We start from the raw sequence: 19,528 nt of genomic DNA on the forward strand, positions 1-19,528 counted from the left end.
TTTATCACCCGCCAACACTGCATCCAATCAGGTCGGCTCTTCCCCCTCTGATTTATCACCCGCCAATGCTGCATCCAATCAGGTTGGCTCTTCCCCTGCTCTGATTTATCACCCGCCAATGCTGCATCCAATCACGTCGGCTCTTCCCCCTCTGATTGATCACCCGCCAACGCTGCATCCAATCAGGTCGGCTCTTCCCCCTCTGATTTATCACCCGCCAACGCTGCATCCAATCAGGTCGGCTCTTCCCCCTCTGATTTATCACCCGCCGACGCTGCATCCAATCAGGTTGGCTATTCCCCCTCTGATTTATCACCCGCCAGCGCTGCATCCAATCAGGTCGGCTCTTCCCCCTCTGATTTATCACCCGCCGACGCTGCATCCAATCAGGTCGGCTCTTCCCCCTCTGATTTATCACCCACCAACGCTGCATCCAATCAGGTCGGCTCTTCCCCCACTCTGATTTATCACCCGCCAACGCTGCATCCAATCACGTCGGCTCTTCCCCCTCTTATTTATCACCCGCCAACGCTGCATCCAATCACGTCTGCTCTTCCCCCTCTGATTAATCACCCGCCAACGCTGCATCCAATCAGGTCGGCTCTTCCCCCTCTGATTTATCACCCGCCAACACTGCATCCAATCAGGTCAGCTCTTCCCCCTCTGATTTATCACCCACCAACGCTGCATCCAATCAGGTCGGCTCTTCCCCCTCTGATTTATCACCCGCCAACGCTGCATCCAATCAGGTCAGCTCTTCCCCCTCTGATTTATCACCCGCCAACGCTGCATCCAATCAGGTCAGCTCTTCCCCCTCTGATTTATCACCCGCCAACGCTGCATCCAATCAGGTCGGCTCTTCCCCCTCTGATTTATCACCCGCCAACGCTGCATCCAATCAGGTCGGCTCTTCCCCCTCTGATTTATCACCCGCCAACGCTGCATCCAATCAGGTCGGCTCTTCCCCCTCTGATTTATCACCCGCCAACGCTGCATCCAATCAGGTCGGCTCTTCCCCCTCTGATTTATCACCTGCCAACGCTGCATCCAATCAGGTCGGCTCTTCCCCCGCTCTGATTTATCACCCGCCAACGCTGCATCCAATCAGGTCAGCTCTTCCCCCTCTGATTTATCACCCGCCATCGCTGCATCCAATCAGGTCAGCTCTTCCCCCTCTGATTTATCACCCGCCAACGCTGCATCCAATCAGGTCAGCTATTCCCCCTCTGATTTATCACCCGCCAACGCTGCATCCAATCAGGTCGGCTCTTCCCCCTCTGATTTATCACCCGCCAACGCTGCATCCAATCAGGTCGGCTCTTCCCCCTCTGATTGATCACCCGCCAACGCTGCATCCAATCAGGTCGGCTCTTCCCCCTCTGATTTATCACCCGCCAACGCTGCATCCAATCAGGTCGGCTCTTCCCCCTCTGATTTATCACCCGCCAACGCTGCATCCAATCAGGTCAGCTCTTCCCCCTCTGATTTATCACCCGCCAACGCTGCATCCAATCAGGTCGGCTCTTCCCCCGCTCTGATTTATCACCCGCCAACGCTGCATCCAATCAGGTCAGCTCTTCCCCCTCTGATTTATCACCCGCCAACGCTGCATTCAATCAGGTCGGCTCTTCCCCCGCTCTGATTTATCACCCGCCAACACTGCATCCAATCAGGTCGGCTCTTCCCCCTCTGATTTATCACCCGCCAATGCTGCATCCAATCAGGTCGGCTCTTCCCCCGCTCTGATTTATCACCCGCCAACACTGCATCCAATCAGGTCGGCTCTTCCCCCTCTGATTTATCACCCGCCAACACTGCATCCAATCAGGTCGGCTCTTCCCCCTCTGATTTATCACCCGCCAATGCTGCATCCAATCAGGTCGGCTCTTCCCCCTCTGATTTATCACCCGCCAACGCTGCATCTAATCAGGTCGGCTCTTCCCCCTCTGATTTATCACCCGCCAACGCTGCATCCAATCAGGTCAGCTCTTCCCCCTCTGATTTATCACCCGCCAACGCTGCATCTAACCAGGTCAGCTCTTCCCCCTCTGATTTATCACCCGCCAACGCTGCATCCAATCAGGTCGGCTCTTCCCCCGCTCTGATTTATCACCCGCCAACGCTGCATCCAATCAGGTCAGCTCTTCCCCCTCTGATTTATCACCCGCCAACGCTGCATCCAATCAGGTCGGCTCTTCCCCCGCTCTGATTTATCACCCGCCAACACTGCATCCAATCAGGTCGGCTCTTCCCCCTCTGATTTATCACCCGCCAATGCTGCATCCAATCAGGTCGGCTCTTCCCCTGCTCTGATTTATCACCCGCCAATGCTGCATCCAATCACGTCGGCTCTTCCCCCTCTGATTGATCACCCGCCAACGCTGCATCCAATCAGGTCGGCTCTTCCCCCTCTGATTTATCACCCGCCAACGCTGCATCCAATCAGGTCGGCTCTTCCCCCTCTGATTTATCACCCGCCAACGCTGCATCCAATCAGGTTGGCTCTTCCCCCTCTGATTTATCACCCGCCAGCGCTGCATCCAATCAGGTCGGCTCTTCCCCCTCTGATTTATCACCCGCCGACGCTGCATCCAATCAGGTCGGCTCTTCCCCCTCTGATTTATCACCCACCAACGGTGCATCCAATCAGGTCGGCTCTTCCCCCACTCTGATTTATCACCCGCCAACGCTGCATCCAATCACGTCGGCTCTTCCCCCTCTTATTTATCACCCGCCAACGCTGCATCCAATCACGTCTGCTCTTCCCCCTCTGATTAATCACCCGCCAACGCTGCATCCAATCAGGTCGGCTCTTCCCCCTCTGATTTATCACCCGCCAACACTGCATCCAATCAGGTCAGCTCTTCCCCCTCTGATTTATCACCCACCAACACTGCATCCAATCAGGTCAGCTCTTCCCCCTCTGATTTATCACCCGCCAACGCTGCATCCAATCAGGTCGGCTCTTCCCCCTCTGATTTATCACCTGCCAACGCTGCATCCAATCAGGTCGGCTCTTCCCCCTCTGATTTATCACCTGCCAACGCTGCATCCAATCAGGTCTGCTCTTCCCCCTCTGATTTATCACCTGCCAATGCTGCATCCAATCAGGTCGGCTCTTCCCCCTCTGATTTATCACCCGCCAACGCTGCATCCAATCAGGTCGGCTCTTCCCCCTTTGAATAATCACCCGCCAACGCTGGATCCAATCAGGTCTGCTCTTCCCCCTCTGATTTATCACCTGCCAACACTGCATCCAATCAGGTCGGTTCCTCCCCCTCTTATTTATCACCCGCCAACACTGCATCCAATCAGGTCGGCTCTTCCTCCGCTCTGATTTATCACCCGCCAACGCTGCATCCAATCAGGTCGGTTCCTCCCCCTCTTATTTATCACCCGCCAACACTGCATCCAATCAGGTCGGCTCTTCCTGCGCTCTGATTTATCACCCGCCAACGCTTCATCCAATCAGGTCGGCTCTTCCCCCTCTGATTTGTCACCCGCCAGCGCTGCATCCAATCAGGTCGGCTCTTCCCCCTCTGATTTATCACCCGCCAACACAGCATCCAATCAGGTCGGCTCTTCCCCCTCTGATTTATCACCCGCCAACGCTGCATCCAATCAGGTCGGCTCTTCCCCCTCTGATTTATCACCCGCCAACGCTGCATCCAATCAGGTCGGCTCTTCCCCCTCTTATTTATCACCCGCCAACCCTGCATCAATCAGGTCGGCTCTTCCCCCTCTTATTTATCACCCGCCAACACTGCATCCAATCAGGTCTGCTCTTCCCCCTCTGATTTATCACCCGCCAACACTGCATCCAATCAGGTCGGCTCTTCCCCTGCTCTGATTTATCACCCGCCAACGCTGCATCCAATCAGGTCGGCTCTTCCCCCTCTGATTTATCACCCGCCAACGCTGCATCCAATCAGGTCGGCTCTTCCCCATCTGATTTATCACCTGCCAACGCTGCATCCAATCAGGTCGGCTCTTCCCCCGCTCTGATTTATCACCCGCCAACGCTGCATCCAATCAGGTCAGCTCTTCCCCCTCTGATTTATCACCCGCCAACGCTGCATCCAATCAGGTCGGCTCTTCCCCCTCTGATTTATCACCCGCCAACGCTGCATCCAATCAGGTCGGTTCTTCCCCCTCTTATTTATCACCCGCCAACCCTGCATCCAATCAGGTCGGCTCTTCCCCCTCTTATTTATCACCCGCCAACACTGCATCCAATCAGGTCGGCTCTTCCCCCTCTGATTTATCACCCGCCAACACTGCATCCAATCAGGTCGGCTCTTCCCCTGCTCTGATTTATCACCCGCCTACGCTGCATCCAATCAGGTCGGCTCTTCCCCCTCTGATTTATCACCCGCCAACGCTGCATCCAATCAGGTCGGCTCTTCCCCTTCTGATTTATCACCTGCCAACGCTGCATCCAATCAGGTCGGCTCTTCCCCCGCTCTGATTTATCACCCGCCAACGCTGCATCCAATCAGGTCAGCTCTTCCCCCTCTGATTTATCACCCGCCAACGCTGCATCCAATCAGGTCGGCTCTTCCCCCTCTGATTTATCACCCGCCAACGCTGCATCCAATCAGGTCTGCTCTTCCCCCTCTGATTTATCACCCGCCAATGCTGCATCCAATCAGGTCGGCTCTTCCCCCTCTGATTTATCACCCGCCAACGCTGCATCCAATCAGGTCGGCTCTTCCCCCTCTGATTTATCACCCGCCAACGCTGCATCCAATCAGGTCGGCTCTTCCCCCTCTGATTTATCACCCGCCAACGCTGCATCCAATCAGGTCGGCTCTTCCCCCTTTGAATAATCACCCGCCAACCCTGCATCCAATCAGGTCTGCTCTTCCCCCTCTGATTTATCACCTGCCAACACTGCATCCAATCAGGTCGGTTCCTCCCCCTCTTATTTATCACCCGCCAACACTGCATCCAATCAGGTCGGCTCTTCCTCCGCTCTGATTTATCACCCGCCAACGCTGCATCCAATCAGGTTGGCTCATCCCCATCTGATTTATCACCCGCCAACGCTGCATCCAATCAGGTCGGCTCTTCCCCCTCTGATTTATCACCCGCCAACGCTGCATCCAATCAGGTCGGCTCTTCCCCCTTTGAATAATCACCCGCCAACCCTGCATCCAATCAGGTCTGCTCTTCCCCCTCTGATTTATCACCTGCCAACACTGCATCCAATCAGGTCGGTTCCTCCCCCTCTTATTTATCACCCGCCAACACTGCATCCAATCAGGTCGGCTCTTCCTCCGCTCTGATTTATCACCCGCCAACGCTGCATCCAATCAGGTCGGTTCCTCCCCCTCTTATTTATCACCCGCCAACACTGCATCCAATCAGGTCGGCTCTTCCTCCGCTCTGATTTATCACCCGCCAACGCTTCATCCAATCAGGTCGGCTCTTCCCCCTCTGATTTGTCACCCGCCAGCGCTGCATCCAATCAGGTCGGCTCTTCCCCCTCTGATTTATCACCCGCCAACACAGCATCCAATCAGGTCGGCTCTTCCCCCTCTGATTTATCACCCGCCAACGCTGCATCCAATCAGGTCGGCTCTTCCCCCTCTGATTTATCACCCGCCAACGCTGCATCCAATCAGGTCGGCTCTTCCCCCTCTTATTTATCACCCGCCAACCCTGCATCCAATCAGGTCGGCTCTTCCCCCTCTTATTTATCACCCGCCAACACTGCATCCAATCAGGTCGGCTCTTCCCCCTCTGATTTATCACCCGCCAACACTGCATCCAATCAGGTCGGCTCTTCCCCTGCTCTGATTTATCACACGCCAACGCTGCATCCAATCAGGTCGGCTCTTCCCCCTCTGATTTATCACCCGCCAACGCTGCATCCAATCAGGTCGGCTCTTCCCCCTCTGATTTATCACCTGCCAACGCTGCATCCAATCAGGTCGGCTCTTCCTCCGCTCCGATTTATCACCCGCCAACGCTGGATCCAATGAGGTCGGCTCTTCCCCCTCTGATTAATCACCCGCCAACGCTGCATCCAATCACGTCGGCTGTTCCCCCGCTCTGATTTATCACCCGCCAACACTGCATCCAATCAGGTCAGCTCTTCCCCCTCTGATTTATCACCCGCCAACGCTGCATCCAATCAGGTCAGCTCTTCCCCCTCTGATTTATCACCCGCCAACGCTGCATCCAATCAGGTCGGCTCTTCCCCCTCTGATTTATCACCCGCCAACGCTGCATCCAATCAGGTCGGCTCTTCCCCCGCTCTGATTTATCACCCGCCAACGCTGCATCCAATCAGGTCAGCTCTTCCCCCTCTGATTTATCACCCGCCAACGCTGCATCCAATCAGGTCAGCTCTTCCCCCTCTGATTTATCACCCGCCAATGCTGCATCCAATCAGGTCAGCTCTTCCCCCTCTGATTTATCACCCGCCAATGCTGCATCCAATCAGGTCGGCTCTTCCCCCTCTGATTTATCACCCGCCAACGCTGCATCCAATCAGGTCGGCTCTTCCCCCTCTGATTTATCACCTGCCAACACTGCATCCAATCAGGTCAGCTCTTCCCCCTCTGATTTATCACCCGCCAATGCTGCATCCAATCAGGTCGGCTCTTCCCCCTCTGATTTATCACCCGCCAACGCTGCATCCAATCAGGTCGGCTCTTCCCCCTCTGATTTATCACCTGCCAACACTGCATCCAATCAGGTCAGCTCTTCCCCCTCTGATTTATCACCCGCCAACGCTGCATCCAATCAGGTCGGCTCTTCCCCCGCTCTGATTTATCACCCGCCAACGCTGCATCCAATCAGGTCAGCTCTTCCCCCTCTGATTTATCACCCGCCAACGCTGCATCCAATCAGGTCGGCTCTTCCCCCTCTGATTTATCACCTGCCAACACTGCATCCAATCAGGTCGGCTCTTCCCCCTCTGATTTATCACCCGCCAACGCTGCATCCAATCAGCTCGGCTCTTCCCCCTCTGATTTATCACCCGCCAACGCTGCATCCAATCAGGTCGGCTCTTCCCCCTCTGATTTATCACCCGCCAACACTGCATCCAATCAGGTCGGCTCTTCCCCCGCTCTGATTTATCACCCGCGAACACTGCATCCAATCAGGTCGGCTCTTCCCCCTCTGATTTATCACCCGCCAACGCTGCATCCAATCAGGTCGGCTCTTCCCCTGCTCTGATTTATCACCCGCCAACCCTGCATCCAATCACGTCGGCTCTTCCCCCTCTTATTTATCACCCGCCAACGCTGCATCCAATCACGTCGGCTCTTCCCCCTCTGATTTATCACCCGCCAACGCTGCATCCAATCAGGTCGGCTCTTCCCCCTCTTCTTTATCACCCGCCAGCGCTGCATCCAATCACGTCGGCTCTTCCCCCTCTGATTTATCACCCGCCAACGCTGCATCCAATCAGGTCGGCTCTTCCCCCACTGATTTATCACCCGCCAACGCTGCATCCAATCAGGTCGGCTCTTCCCCCTCTGATTTATCACCCGCCAACACTGCATCCAATCAGGTCGGCTCTTCCCCCACTGATTTATCACCCGCCAACGCTGCATCCAATCAGGTCGGCTCCTCCCCCTCTGATTTATCAGCCCCTGCCGTCCCCTCCAATGTTTGGTCAAAGATGCGGGTTTAAGGGAGCATCTCAAAGGAGGAGAGAGAAGTGAAGAGGTTTTGGGAGGGAATTTCAGAGTTTAGTACCCAGGCAGCTAACGGCACAGCTGCCAATGATGGAGTGGTTAAAATCGGGGCTGTTCGAGAGGCCAGAATTAGAGGAGTGCAGAGATCTCGCAGAGTTGTGGGGCAGGAGGAGATTACAGAGATAGGGAGGGGGCAAGGCCATCGAGGGATTTGAAAGCAAATATGAGAATTTTTAAATTGAGACTTTGCTTCACCGGGAGCCAATGTAGGACAGTGAGCACAGGGGTGATCGGGGAACAGGACTTGGAACGAGTAAGGACACGAACAGCAGAGTTTTGAATGAGCTCCAGTTTCATAGATGCCACATTAACAGGGTGAAAATCTTCCCCTGCAGCCCAGTAATGGAAGCGTTTGGGAATGCCAAGACGGTTTACAACAACAACTCCAGCAGGTTCGGGAAATTCATCCAGCTTCACTTCTCTCAGAACGGGAACATTGAGGGAGGTGGCATCGTCGACTGTATCCTTCTCACCCTGACCTCGCCTCCAGGGCGTGCGATGATCAGCTGTGTCTGCCGCTGGGCCCTTCCTTCTCTGCTCCCTGCCCTGTCAATGACCCACTGATCACTGTCCCCTGACCCTGCCCACTGGCAGTACAATGGCCCCAGTGCAGCAGTGTACTGACTACCAGTGGAAGAATAGTACTGTTTGGGGTAAGGGGTTTGGGGTGAGGGGATGAAGGGTTTGTGTAGAGAGGTTGGAGTGAGGTTTTTGAGATGGGGTGAGGGGTTGAGATTTGGAATGAGGGGTCAGAGTGTGGGTTTGGGATTGGGGTGAGGGGTTTGGGGTAAGGGATTTGGGTTTGGGGTGAGAGGTTGAGATTTGGAGAGCGGGGTTCAGAGTGTGGGTTTGGGATTGGGGTGAGGGGTTTGGTGTGAGGATTTGAGATTAGAGTGAGGATTTGGGGTGAGTGTTTTGGATCAAGGTGAGCGTTTGGGATTGGGGTGAAGATTTAGGATTTCGGGAGAGGGTTTGGGATTTGGGATGAAGGGTTTGAGGTGAGGGTTTGGGATTTTGGGTGAGGGTTTGCGATGAGGGGTTTAGGGTGAGGATTTGGGATTTGGAGTGAAGGTTTGGGATTACAGTGAGGGTTTTAGGGTGAGGGTTTGGGATTTTGGATGAGGGTTTGAGATTGGGGTTTGGGGTGAGGATTTGGGGTTTAGGGTGAGGATTTGGGATTTGGAGTGAAGGTTTGGGATTACAGTGAGGGTTTTAGGGTGAGGGTTTGACGTGAGGGTTTGGGATTTTGGGTGAGGGTTTGAGATTAGGGGTTTGGGGTGAGGATTTGGGGTTTGGGCTGAGGGTTTGGGATTTGGAGTGAGGGTTTGGGATTTGGAGTGAGGGTTTGGGATTTGGAGTGAGGGTTTTAGGGTGAGGGTTTGGGATTTTGGGTGAGGGTTTGAGATTAGGGGTTTGGGGTGAGCATTTGGGGTTTAGGGTGAGGATTTGGGATTTGGAGTGAAGGTTTGGGATTAAAGTGAGGGTTTTAGGGTGAGGGTTTGGGGTGAGGGTTTGGGATTTTGGATGAGGGTTTGAGATTAGGGGTTTGGGGTGAGCATTTGGGGTTTAGGGTGAGGATTTGGGATTTGGAGTGAAGGTTTGGGATTACAGTGAGGGTTTTAGGGCGAGGGTTTGGGGTGAGGGTTTGGGATGAAAGTTTGGGATTGCGGTGAGGATTTTAGGGTGAGGGGTTTGGGGTGATGGCTTGGGATTGGGGTGAAGGTTTGAGATTTGAGGTGGGGGTTTGGAGTGTAGAGTGAGATGTTTGGGCTTTAGGATGAGTGCAGAGTGTTGCATACTGTCAGTCAGTTATACTAAAGATTGATCATGACCCTGAAAGCTTAAGACTTCCCCCCCCCCCCGCCCCACCCACAGTAAAATGAAGTTAAACTTACAGGTGACCCTTTAAAAGCCTTAACCCACACTACAGATTTGCTGGAAAAGGTAAGTGTCTGAGCTCTCTCCACTTAGAATCACACAGCACAGGAGACTGTTCTGCCCATTGAACCTTTTCCACCATTTAATGAGATTGGGGCTGGTCTACATTTTAACTCCATTTACCTGCCTTGGTTCCGCAACCCTCAATGCCTCTTATTCAACAAAAATCTATCAATCTCAGTTTGAAATTTTCAATTAACCCCCACCCAGCCTTACCAGCTTTCTGGGGGAGAGAGTTCCAGATTTCCACTCCATTTTGTGTGAAGAAGTGCTTCCTGACATCACCCCTGAACGGACTTGCTCTAATTTTAAGGTTCTGCCCCCTTTTTCTAGACTCCCCCCACCAGAGGAAATAGTTTCCCTCTATCGACCCAATCAACTCCTTTAATCATCTTAAATGCTTCAATCAGGTATTCCTCAAAATTAATTCACAGAATTTGGGCTTCGCTGGCTAGGCCAGCATTTATTGCCCTTGGTGGTGGTGAGCTGGCCTCTTGAATACAACTGAGTGGCTTACTAGGCCATTTCAGAGGGCATTTAAGAGTTAACCACTTTGCTGTGGGTCTGGTGTCACATGTAGGTCAGACCAGGTAAGGACAGCAGATTTCCTTCCCTAAAGGACATTAGTGAACCAGAGGGGTTTTTACAACAATCGATGATAGTTTCATTCCTGAGACTAGCTTTCAGTTCCAGATTTTAAAAATTGATTAATTGAATTTAAATTCCAGCAGCTGTCATGGTGGGATTTGAGCCTGTGTCCCCGGCACATTAGACTGGGCCTCTGGATTACTAGTTCTGTGACATTACTACTACACCACCATCTCCCCCAAAACTGGGCGGCACAGTGGTTAGCACCGCAGCCTCACAGCTCCAGCGAGCTGGGTTCGATTCTGGGTACTGCCCGTTCAGAGTTTGCAAGTTCTCCCTGTGACCGCATGGGTTTTCGCCGGGTGCTCCGGTTTCCTCCCACAGCCAAAGACTTGCAGGTTGATAGGTAAATTGGCCATTGTAAATTGCCCCTAGTGTCGGTAGGTGGTGGGGATGTGGTAGGGAATATGGGATTACTGTAGGATTAGTATAAATGGGTGGTTGTTGGTCAGCACAGACTTGGTGGGCTGAAGGGCCTGTATCTCTCTAAAACTGAATGCAGTTACTCCCGGTGGTGGGTAAATTGTTAGAATCTATTCTGAGGGACAGGATAAACTGCCACTTAGAAAGGCACAGATTAATCAGGGATAGTCAGCATGGATTTGTTAAGGGAAGGTCATGTTTTATAACTTAGTTGAGTTTTTTGAGGAAGGAACAAGAAGGATTGATGAGGGTAGTCCAGTGGATGTGGTCTACATGGATCTTAGTAAGGCATTTGACAAGGTCCCACATGGCAGACTGGTCAGTAAAATGAAAGCTCGTGGGATACAGGGGAATGTGGCAGGTGGGATTAAAAACCGGCTACCCGACCCGAACCTGACGGGACTCGATGACATGTGTCAGGTTTGGGTCGAGTTGCACTTCCGGGTTGGGCTGGGTCGGACACACTCTATCACAACCTCAGGTAAGTGGCTCCACTGTGACTGTAATTTTTGGACTAGAAAGGTGGTTTTGTTACAGTTTTTTAAAGATTATGCAGATCAGCAACAATGTGAAAAACGGAAGGTAGGTTAACTGATGGTGGGGTTGGGTCGGGCGCGCGAATAAACGGAAGGACTCAGGCTGGGTCGGACTCCATTTGAGGCTGAACTAGTGTTTAATCCAGGTTTATCATAACTTCCTTCTTTTTCTACTCTATGCCCCTGTTTATAAAGCCCAGGATCCCGTATGCTTCATTAACCTGTCCTGTAACCTTTAATAATTTGTGCACATACACCCCCAGGTCACTCTGCTCCTCCACCCACTTTAGAATTGTACCGTTTATTTTATATTGCCTCTCCTTGTTCATCCGACCAAAATGTATCACTTCACACTTCTCTGCATTAAATTTCATCTGCCACTTGTCCACCCATTCCACTAGCCTGTCTATGTCCTCTTGCAGTTTATCACTATCCTCCTCACAGTTCACAATATTTCCAAGTTTTGTGTCATCCGCAAATTTTGAAATTGTGCCCTGTACACCCAAGTCTAGGTCATTAATATATATCAAGAAAAGCAGGTCCCAACACTGACCCCTGGGGAACCCCATTATATATCTTCCTCCAATGTGCACAAGTCCTCTCTGTTTCCTGTCACTCAGCCAATTTCGTTACCAGTGGTATTATCCCATCTGTCCCTTAATTGTCCTTTTCCCATCCCAGCCCTTTTTTCTTTTAATCGCTGTACCTGTAAAATAATTTACTGTTTTATGAATGTGGGCAGCACAGTGGCGCAGTGGTTAGCACCGCAGCCTCACAGCTCCAGCGACCCGGGTTCAATTCTGGGTACTGCCTGTGTGGAGTTTGCAAGTTCTCCCTGTGTCTGCGTGGGTTTCCTCCGGGTGCTCCGGTTTCCTTCCATATGCCAAAAGATTTGCAGGTTGATAGGTAAATTGGCCATTAGCAATTGCCCCTAGTATAGGTAGGTGGTAGGGAAATATAGGGACAGGTGGGGATGTGGTAGGAATATGGAATTAGTGTAGGATTAGTATAAATGGGTGGTTGATGGTCGGCACAGACTCGGTGGGCCGAAGGGCCTGTTTCAGTGCTGTATCTCTAAACTAAACTAAACTAAACATGAACATGCAAATTAGGAGCAGGAGTAGGCCACTTGGCCCCAAGATCTTGACTGATCTGATTGTAACCTCAGCTCCACATTCCCGCCTACCCCCGATAACCTTTCACCCCTTTCTTATCAAGAATCTATCTACCTCTGCCTTAAAAATATTTAAAGACTCTGCTTCCACCTTTTGAGGAAGAGAATTCCAAAGACTCACAACCCTCTGAGAGAAAAAATTTCTCCTCATCTCTGTCTTAAATGGACAACCCCTTGTTTTGAAACAGTGACCCCTAGTTCTAGATTCTCCCACAAGAGGAAACATCCTTTCCACATCCACCCTATCAAGACCCCTTTATGAACTTTGATAACTTATAGTTCCCCTTTGCCTTTCTAATTGTTTTTTTGATTTCTCTCATAATCTCTTCGTAGTCTCTCTCATCATGCACTCCTCATCATTGGCCCTTCATGTCTATGCCGACCGAAGAGAGCTCTTCAGTCTACTTACCCTCCAGCTCTTGGTCCATAGCCCTGTAGGTTACAGCATTTCAAGTGAATTTCCAAGTGTTTTTTCAATGTTATGAGGGTTTCTGTCTCTACTACCCTTTCAGGCAGTGAGTTCCAGACCCCCACCACCCTCCAGCTGAAAACATTACTCCTCAACTCCCCTTTAATCTTTCTACCAATTACTTTAAATCTATACCGTCTGATTATTGACCTCTCTGCTAAGGGAAATAGGTCTTCCCTATCCACTCTATCTAGGTCCCTCATAATTTTATACACCTCAATTAAATCTCCCCCCAATCTCCTCTGCTCCAAAGAAAACAACCCTAACCTACCCAGTCCTTCCTCATAGTGAAAATTCTCCATTCTTGGCAACATCCTCGTAAATCTCCTCTCATAAAGTCATTGAGTCATAGAGTCGTTCAGGATAGAAACAGGCCCTTCGGCCCACCGTGTCCATGCCGACCATAATGCCTATCTATACTAAGGCGGCAGAGTGGAGGGTGGCACAGTGGCTAGCACTGCAGCCTCACAGTTCCAGTGACCCGGGTTTCGTTCTGGGTACTGCCTGTGCCGAGTTTGCAAGTTCTCCCTGTGACTGCGTGGGTTTCTGCCAGTGCTCCGGTTTCCTCCCACAGCCAAAGACTTGCAGGTTGATAGGTAAATTAGCCATTGTAAATTGCCCCTACTGTAGGTAGGTAGGTGGTGGGGATGTGGTAGAGAATATGGGATTAATATAGGATTAGTATAAATGGGTGGTTGTTGGTCAGCACAGACTCGGTGGGCCGAAGGGCCTGTTTCAGTGCTGTATGACTCTGTGACTAATCCCACCTGCCTGCATTAATTCCATATCTCTCTATGCCTTACTCATTCAAGTACCTGTCCAGATGCCTCTTAAATGTTGCTACTGTTCCTGCCTCCACCACCTCCTCTGGCAGCTCATTCCAGATACCCACTATTTTTGTGAGAAAAATTTACCCCTTTGATCCCCTTTAAACCTCCTCTCTCTCACCTTAAATCTATGCCCTCTAGTTTTACTCACCCCTACCATGGGAAACAGACTCTGGCTATCTACCCTATCTATGTCTGTCATAATTTTATATACCTCTATCATGTCCCCTCTCAGCCTCCTTCGCTCCAGGGAAAACAGACCCAGCCTATCCAATTTCTCTTTATAACTCAAGCCTTCCAAACCAGGCAACATCCTTGTGAATCTTTTCTGCACCCTCTCTAGTTTAATCACATCTTTCCTGTAGTGCAGCGACCAGAACTGCACACAGTACTCCAAATGCGACCTAACCAACGTTATGTACAACTGTAACATGATGTCCCAACTCTTGTACTCAGTGCCTCGGCCGATGAAGGCAAGCATGCCATACGCCTTCTTCACCACCCTGTCTACCTGTGTTGCCACTTTCAGGGAACTATGTACTTGCACCCCAAGGTCTCTCTGCTCAAGAACACTCCCCAGGGCCCTGCCATTCACTGTATATGTCCTACCCTGGTTTAACTTCCCAAAATGCATCAGTTCACACTTGTCTGCGTTAAATTCCATTTGTCAATCACTTGCCCACTTTCCCAGGTTATCTATATCCTGTTCTAACCTTAGACAACCTTCTTCACTGTCCACTATACCACCAATTTTATTGTCATCTGCAAACTTACTAATCATGCCCTTTGCATTCATATCCAAGTCATTAATATATATGACAAACGACAGAGGGCCCAGCACCGATCCCTGCAGCACACCACTGGTCACCGGCCTCCAATCTGAAAAACAACCCTCCACTACCACCCTCTGCCTCCTATCACCAAGCCAATTTTGTATCCAATTGGCTAGCTCACCCTGGATCCCATGTGTTCAAACCTTCTGGACCAGCCTACCATGCGGGACCTTGTCAAAGGCCTTGCTAAAGTCCATGTAGACAAGGTCCATCGCCCTGCCCTCGTCAATCCTCTTGGTCACCTCCTTGAAAAACGCGTGAGACATGATTGCCCACGCTCAAAGCCATGCTGACTATCCCTAATCAGACCATGCCTTTCCAATTGCATATAAATCCTGTCTCTCAGAATCCCTTCCAATAACTTTCCCACCACTGATGTAAGGCTCACCGACCTGCAGTTCCCTGGCTTATCCCTGCTGCCCTTTTTAAATAAAGGCACAACATTTGCTATCCTCCAGTCTTTGGTACCTTACCCGTGGCTAACAATGATACAAAAATCTTTGCCAGGGCTCCAGCAATCCTCTGTACCCTCTCTAATGTGAGCACATCCTTCCTGTAATGTGGTGACCAGAACTGTACATAGTACTCCAGCTGTGGTCTAAGCAGTGTTTTATACAGTTCCAGCATAATCTCCCAACTCTTATATTCTGTGCCTCGCCTAATTTAGGCAAGTATCCCGTATGCCTTCTTGACCACCTTATCTACCTGTCCAGCTACCTTCAGGGATCTGTAGACATGCACTCCAAAGTCCCTCTGTTCCTCTTCATTTCTCAGTATCCTACCATTTATTATGTATTCCCTTGGCTTGTTTGCCCTCCTCAAATGCATCATCTCACACTTCTCCGGATTGTACTCCATTTGCCACTGTCTTGCCTCCTGACCAGTTCATCAAATATCTTCCTGCAGTCTATAGTTTTCTTCTTCAATATCAACCATGCGGCCAATTTTTGTATCATCTAAAAAATGTCTTAATTATGCCCCCTACATTTAAGTCTAAATGATCGCTCTATTCCATGAACTGCAAGGGGCCTAGTATTGAGCCCTGCAGAATCCCATGGAAGCAGCCTTCCAGTCACACAAACACCCATTGATCATTTACTCTTTGCTTCCTGCCACTGAGCCAATTTTGGATCTAACTTACCACTTTGCCTTGGATCTTATGGGCTTTTACTTCTCTGACCAGTCTGTCATTTAGGACCTTACCAAAAGAACAAAGAACAGTACAGCACAGGAACAGGCCATTCGACCCTCCAAGCCTGCGCCGATCTTGATGCCTGCCGAACCTAACACCTTCTGCACTTCCGGGGCCCATATCCCTCTATTCCCTTCCTATTCATATATTTGTCAAGATGTCTCTTAAACGTCGCTATCGTATCTGCTTCCACCACCTCCCCCGGCAGCAAGTTCTAGGCACTCACCACCCTCTGTGTAAAGAACTTGCCTCGCACATCCCCTCTAAACTTTGCCCCTCGCACCTTAAACCTATGTCCCCTAGTAACTGACTCTTCCACCCTGGGAAAAAGCTTCTGACTATCCACTCTGTCCATGCCGCTCATAACTTTGTAAACCTCTATCATGTCGCCCCTCCACCTCCGTCGTTCCAGTGAAAACAATCCGAGTTTATCCAACCTCTCCTCATAGCTAATGCCCTCCAGACCAGGCAACATCCTGTTAAAAGCCTTGTTAAAATCCATGTAGACTATATTAAATGCACTGCCCTCATGGATCCTTCTTGTTACTTCCTCAGTCAAGTCAGTAAGACATGATCTTCTCTTAACAAATCCATATTGATTGTCCTTGATTAATCCGTGCCTTTCAATGTGCTGAATGGCCTCCTTCTATGCTGTAAATGACTCTGTCTCTGGCTCTCTTTCTAAATGATGATTAATACTGTCCCTCAAAATTTTTTCCAATAATTTGCCCACCACTGAAGTTCAGCTGACTGGCTTATAAATACTTGGTCTATCCTTTTCTCTCTTTTTTAACAACGGTACAACATTTGCAGTCCTCCAGTCTTCTGACACCACATCTGAAGCCAGAGCAGGTTGGATAATGATGGTCAGAGCCTCTGCTATTGCCTCCCCTCTATTGGCACCTTAGAATATATTTTATCTGGACCTGGTGATTTATCAACTTCTGAAGATGCTAAACCTCTTAATATTTCCTCTCTCACCACATTTATTACCTCCTCAAAAGAAAATCGACAAAGTTTGTGAGATATGACTTACCCTTTCTAAACCCATGCTGGCTCTCTGATTAGCTCATTCAAACAAGTGGTCAGTCACCCTGCCCCTAATAACAGATTCTAGTAACTTCCCCACACAGACATTAGACTAACAGGCCTATAATTTTCTCATGTATCTCACCTGCACTTTGTAAGTAAATGGAGGGACATCGGCAACATTCATATCAAAGGGGGAAAATTCCTGAATCAAAAGAGAGTTTGGAAGGTTCTGACAAAAGCATCGAAAATTTCCTCATCAACTTCTTTTAATCCCCTGGGGTGGAAACCATCAAGCCCTGGAGAATTGTCTATTTATCCCATTACTTTCACTGTTACTATTCTTAAACCTATACTAAATCTAGTAACTTCTTCCACTTGATTTATTTTGACTTTTCCTAGTATATCTGGTACTTTATCCTCTTCTTCTACTGTGAAGGACCATACAAAGGATTTAGGAAGTTTTCCTGATTTCCAATTACAATGTTACCTGCATCTAACTTTAAGGGACATTTGTTACTCAAAGCCATCCACTTGCTTTAATATACTTGTGAAAACCTTTCGGATTTTGCTCAATGTCACTTGCAAGTTTTCTCTTGTATTCCCTTTTTGCAGCTCTTCCTACTTTCTTTGGATTCCTTTGCTGTTCTTTATATCTTTCCCGATTTTCACGATCTCTACTGTTCTTTGCCTTTATATAAACAAAAGCTTTGATAGAGCGATCCAATTCGTCCCACTCCCCCTGAACTTTCCCCATAGCCCTGCAATGTTTTCCTTTTCAAGTATTTATCCAATTAGCTTCCTAAAGCTTGGTGCTCAGATTTGGCCACAACAGTCCAGATGAGGCCTAAACAGTGATTTATAAAGGATTACCAAAGCTTCCTTCTTCTTGTACTCTATTCTGATAATAATAAAGCCAAAAATCCTGTCTGCCTTCACATGCTTTCTAAAGTGTGGTGTTCAAAACCCACTTCCTTGGGTTTGTTCCCATTTGATGGGCAGACAATTCTCTGCTGCCCTGCTGGTGCTGCCTTCTTTCTGCGATATGGGCTCCATGGACAACAGTGCCCCTGCCAGCTCAGCCGAGTCCAGACACTGATTGTTGGCAGGCATCACAGCAGAGCCTGGTCCTCACTCAAGTCAACATTCACACCCTTACGCTGGACAGGAGCCAGGCCAAAAGGCCATTTTTTAATTCATTTATGGGATGTGGGTGTCACTGGCCAGGCCAGCATTTATTGCCCATCCCTAATTGCCTTTGAGAAGGTGGTGTTGAGCTGCCTTCTTGAACCGCTGCAGTCCATGTGAGGTAGGTACACCCACAGTGCTGTCAGGAAGGGAGTTCCAGGATTTTGACCCAGCGACAGTGAAGGAACGGTGATATAGTTCCAAGTCAGGATGGTGTGTGACTTGGAATGAAGATCTTGAATCTTGTAGAGATTCGAGTTTGGTGAGTGGCGAGTTTGGTGAAGGGGGAGTTTGGTGAGTGGTGAGTTTGGTGAAGGGGGAGTTTGGTGAGTGGCCAGTTTGTTGAAGGGGGAGTTTGGTGAGTGGCGAGTTTGGTGAAGGGGGAGGAGGTGCTCCATGTTTCTACTTTTTTTCCGACTTTTTTAATCCTCCCATATCTGGTTCTTGCTTCAGTGCAGTGGAAGGAGCTGTTTGGTGAGTACTTGGTAAGCTATTCTACTTATAATAAGTAGTCTGTAAAGTTAAGGTGTGGCAAGGGAGCTCTGCTGAGTGGAATGTACAGCCTGGGCATGTGGGTAGTCATGAGCTCCGAGTTTCGGAACTTGAGCAGCAGCTGGAGTCACTGTTGTGCATCCGCGAGCAGGAGGACTATGTGGATAGCATGTTTAGGGAGGTGGTAATACTGCAGGTTAGGAGCATGCAGGTAGATAGAGAATAGGTGACTGCCAGGCAGTCTAAAAGAACCAGGCAGGTCGTGCAGGAGTCCCTTGACAGGATCTCACTCGCTAATCGGTTTTCCATTTTTGTTGCTGGTGTAGGTGATGGTTCCTCAGAGGAGTGCAGTCAGAGCTAGATTTGTGGCAACATAGCTGGCTCAGCTGCACAGGAGGGGAGGAAGAGGAGTAGAAGAGCAGTAGTGATAGGAGATTTGTTAGGAGAACAGACAGGCGTTTCTACGGCGGTAAACATGACTCCAGGATGGTGTGTTGCCTCCCTGGTGCCAGGGTCAAGAATATCACGGAGAGGCTGCAGGACATTCCTCTGGGGGAGGGTGAACAGCCAGAGGTCGTGGTCCACATTGGTACCAATGTCATAGGTAAGAAGGGGGTTGAGGTCCTGAAAGCAGATTTTAGGGAGCTCGGAAGGAGATTAAAAAGCAGGACGTCCAAAGCAGTAATCTCAGGATTACTCCCAGTCCCACGTGCAAGTGAGTATAGGAATAGGAGAATTGATCGATTGAGCATGTGGCTGGAGAGCTGGTGTAGGAGGGAGGGCATCATATTTCTGAGACATTGGGACCGGTTCTGGGGCAGGTGGGACCTGTACAAGATAGACGGGTTGTATCTTAGCAGGACTGGGATGAATATCCTTGCGGGGAGATTTGCTAGTGCTGTTGGGGAGGGTTTAAACTAAATTGTCAGGGGGATGGGAACCTGAGAGGGAGCTCAGATTGGAGGGAAGCAAAACTGGTAACTTGTCTGGGGTGTAGGAACCAGGAGCAAGTATCAGAGAGGAATACCGAGGTGCACAGAATACTGGGGGAAATAGATAGCACG

At 50.0% G+C, this 19,528-nt stretch overlaps 1 protein-coding gene across 1 annotated transcript in view; it reads left to right on the forward strand.

The window, feature by feature from the left end:
* The window catches only part of LOC137371810 (unconventional myosin-X-like), a 518,005-nt gene that overhangs the window by 181,162 nt on the left and 317,315 nt on the right, over positions 1–19,528 (forward strand). Inside the window, exons 6-7 of the mRNA XM_068034697.1 lie at positions 8,051–8,175; positions 9,646–9,659. Coding sequence (XP_067890798.1) covers positions 8,051–8,175; positions 9,646–9,659 — 139 coding nt within the window. The remainder of the gene's footprint in view (positions 1–8,050; positions 8,176–9,645; positions 9,660–19,528) is intronic.

The sequence above is a fragment of the Heterodontus francisci genome, chromosome 7 (assembly GCF_036365525.1).
Source record: "Heterodontus francisci isolate sHetFra1 chromosome 7, sHetFra1.hap1, whole genome shotgun sequence".
In the NCBI taxonomy this organism is placed as follows: Eukaryota; Metazoa; Chordata; class Chondrichthyes; order Heterodontiformes; family Heterodontidae; genus Heterodontus; species Heterodontus francisci.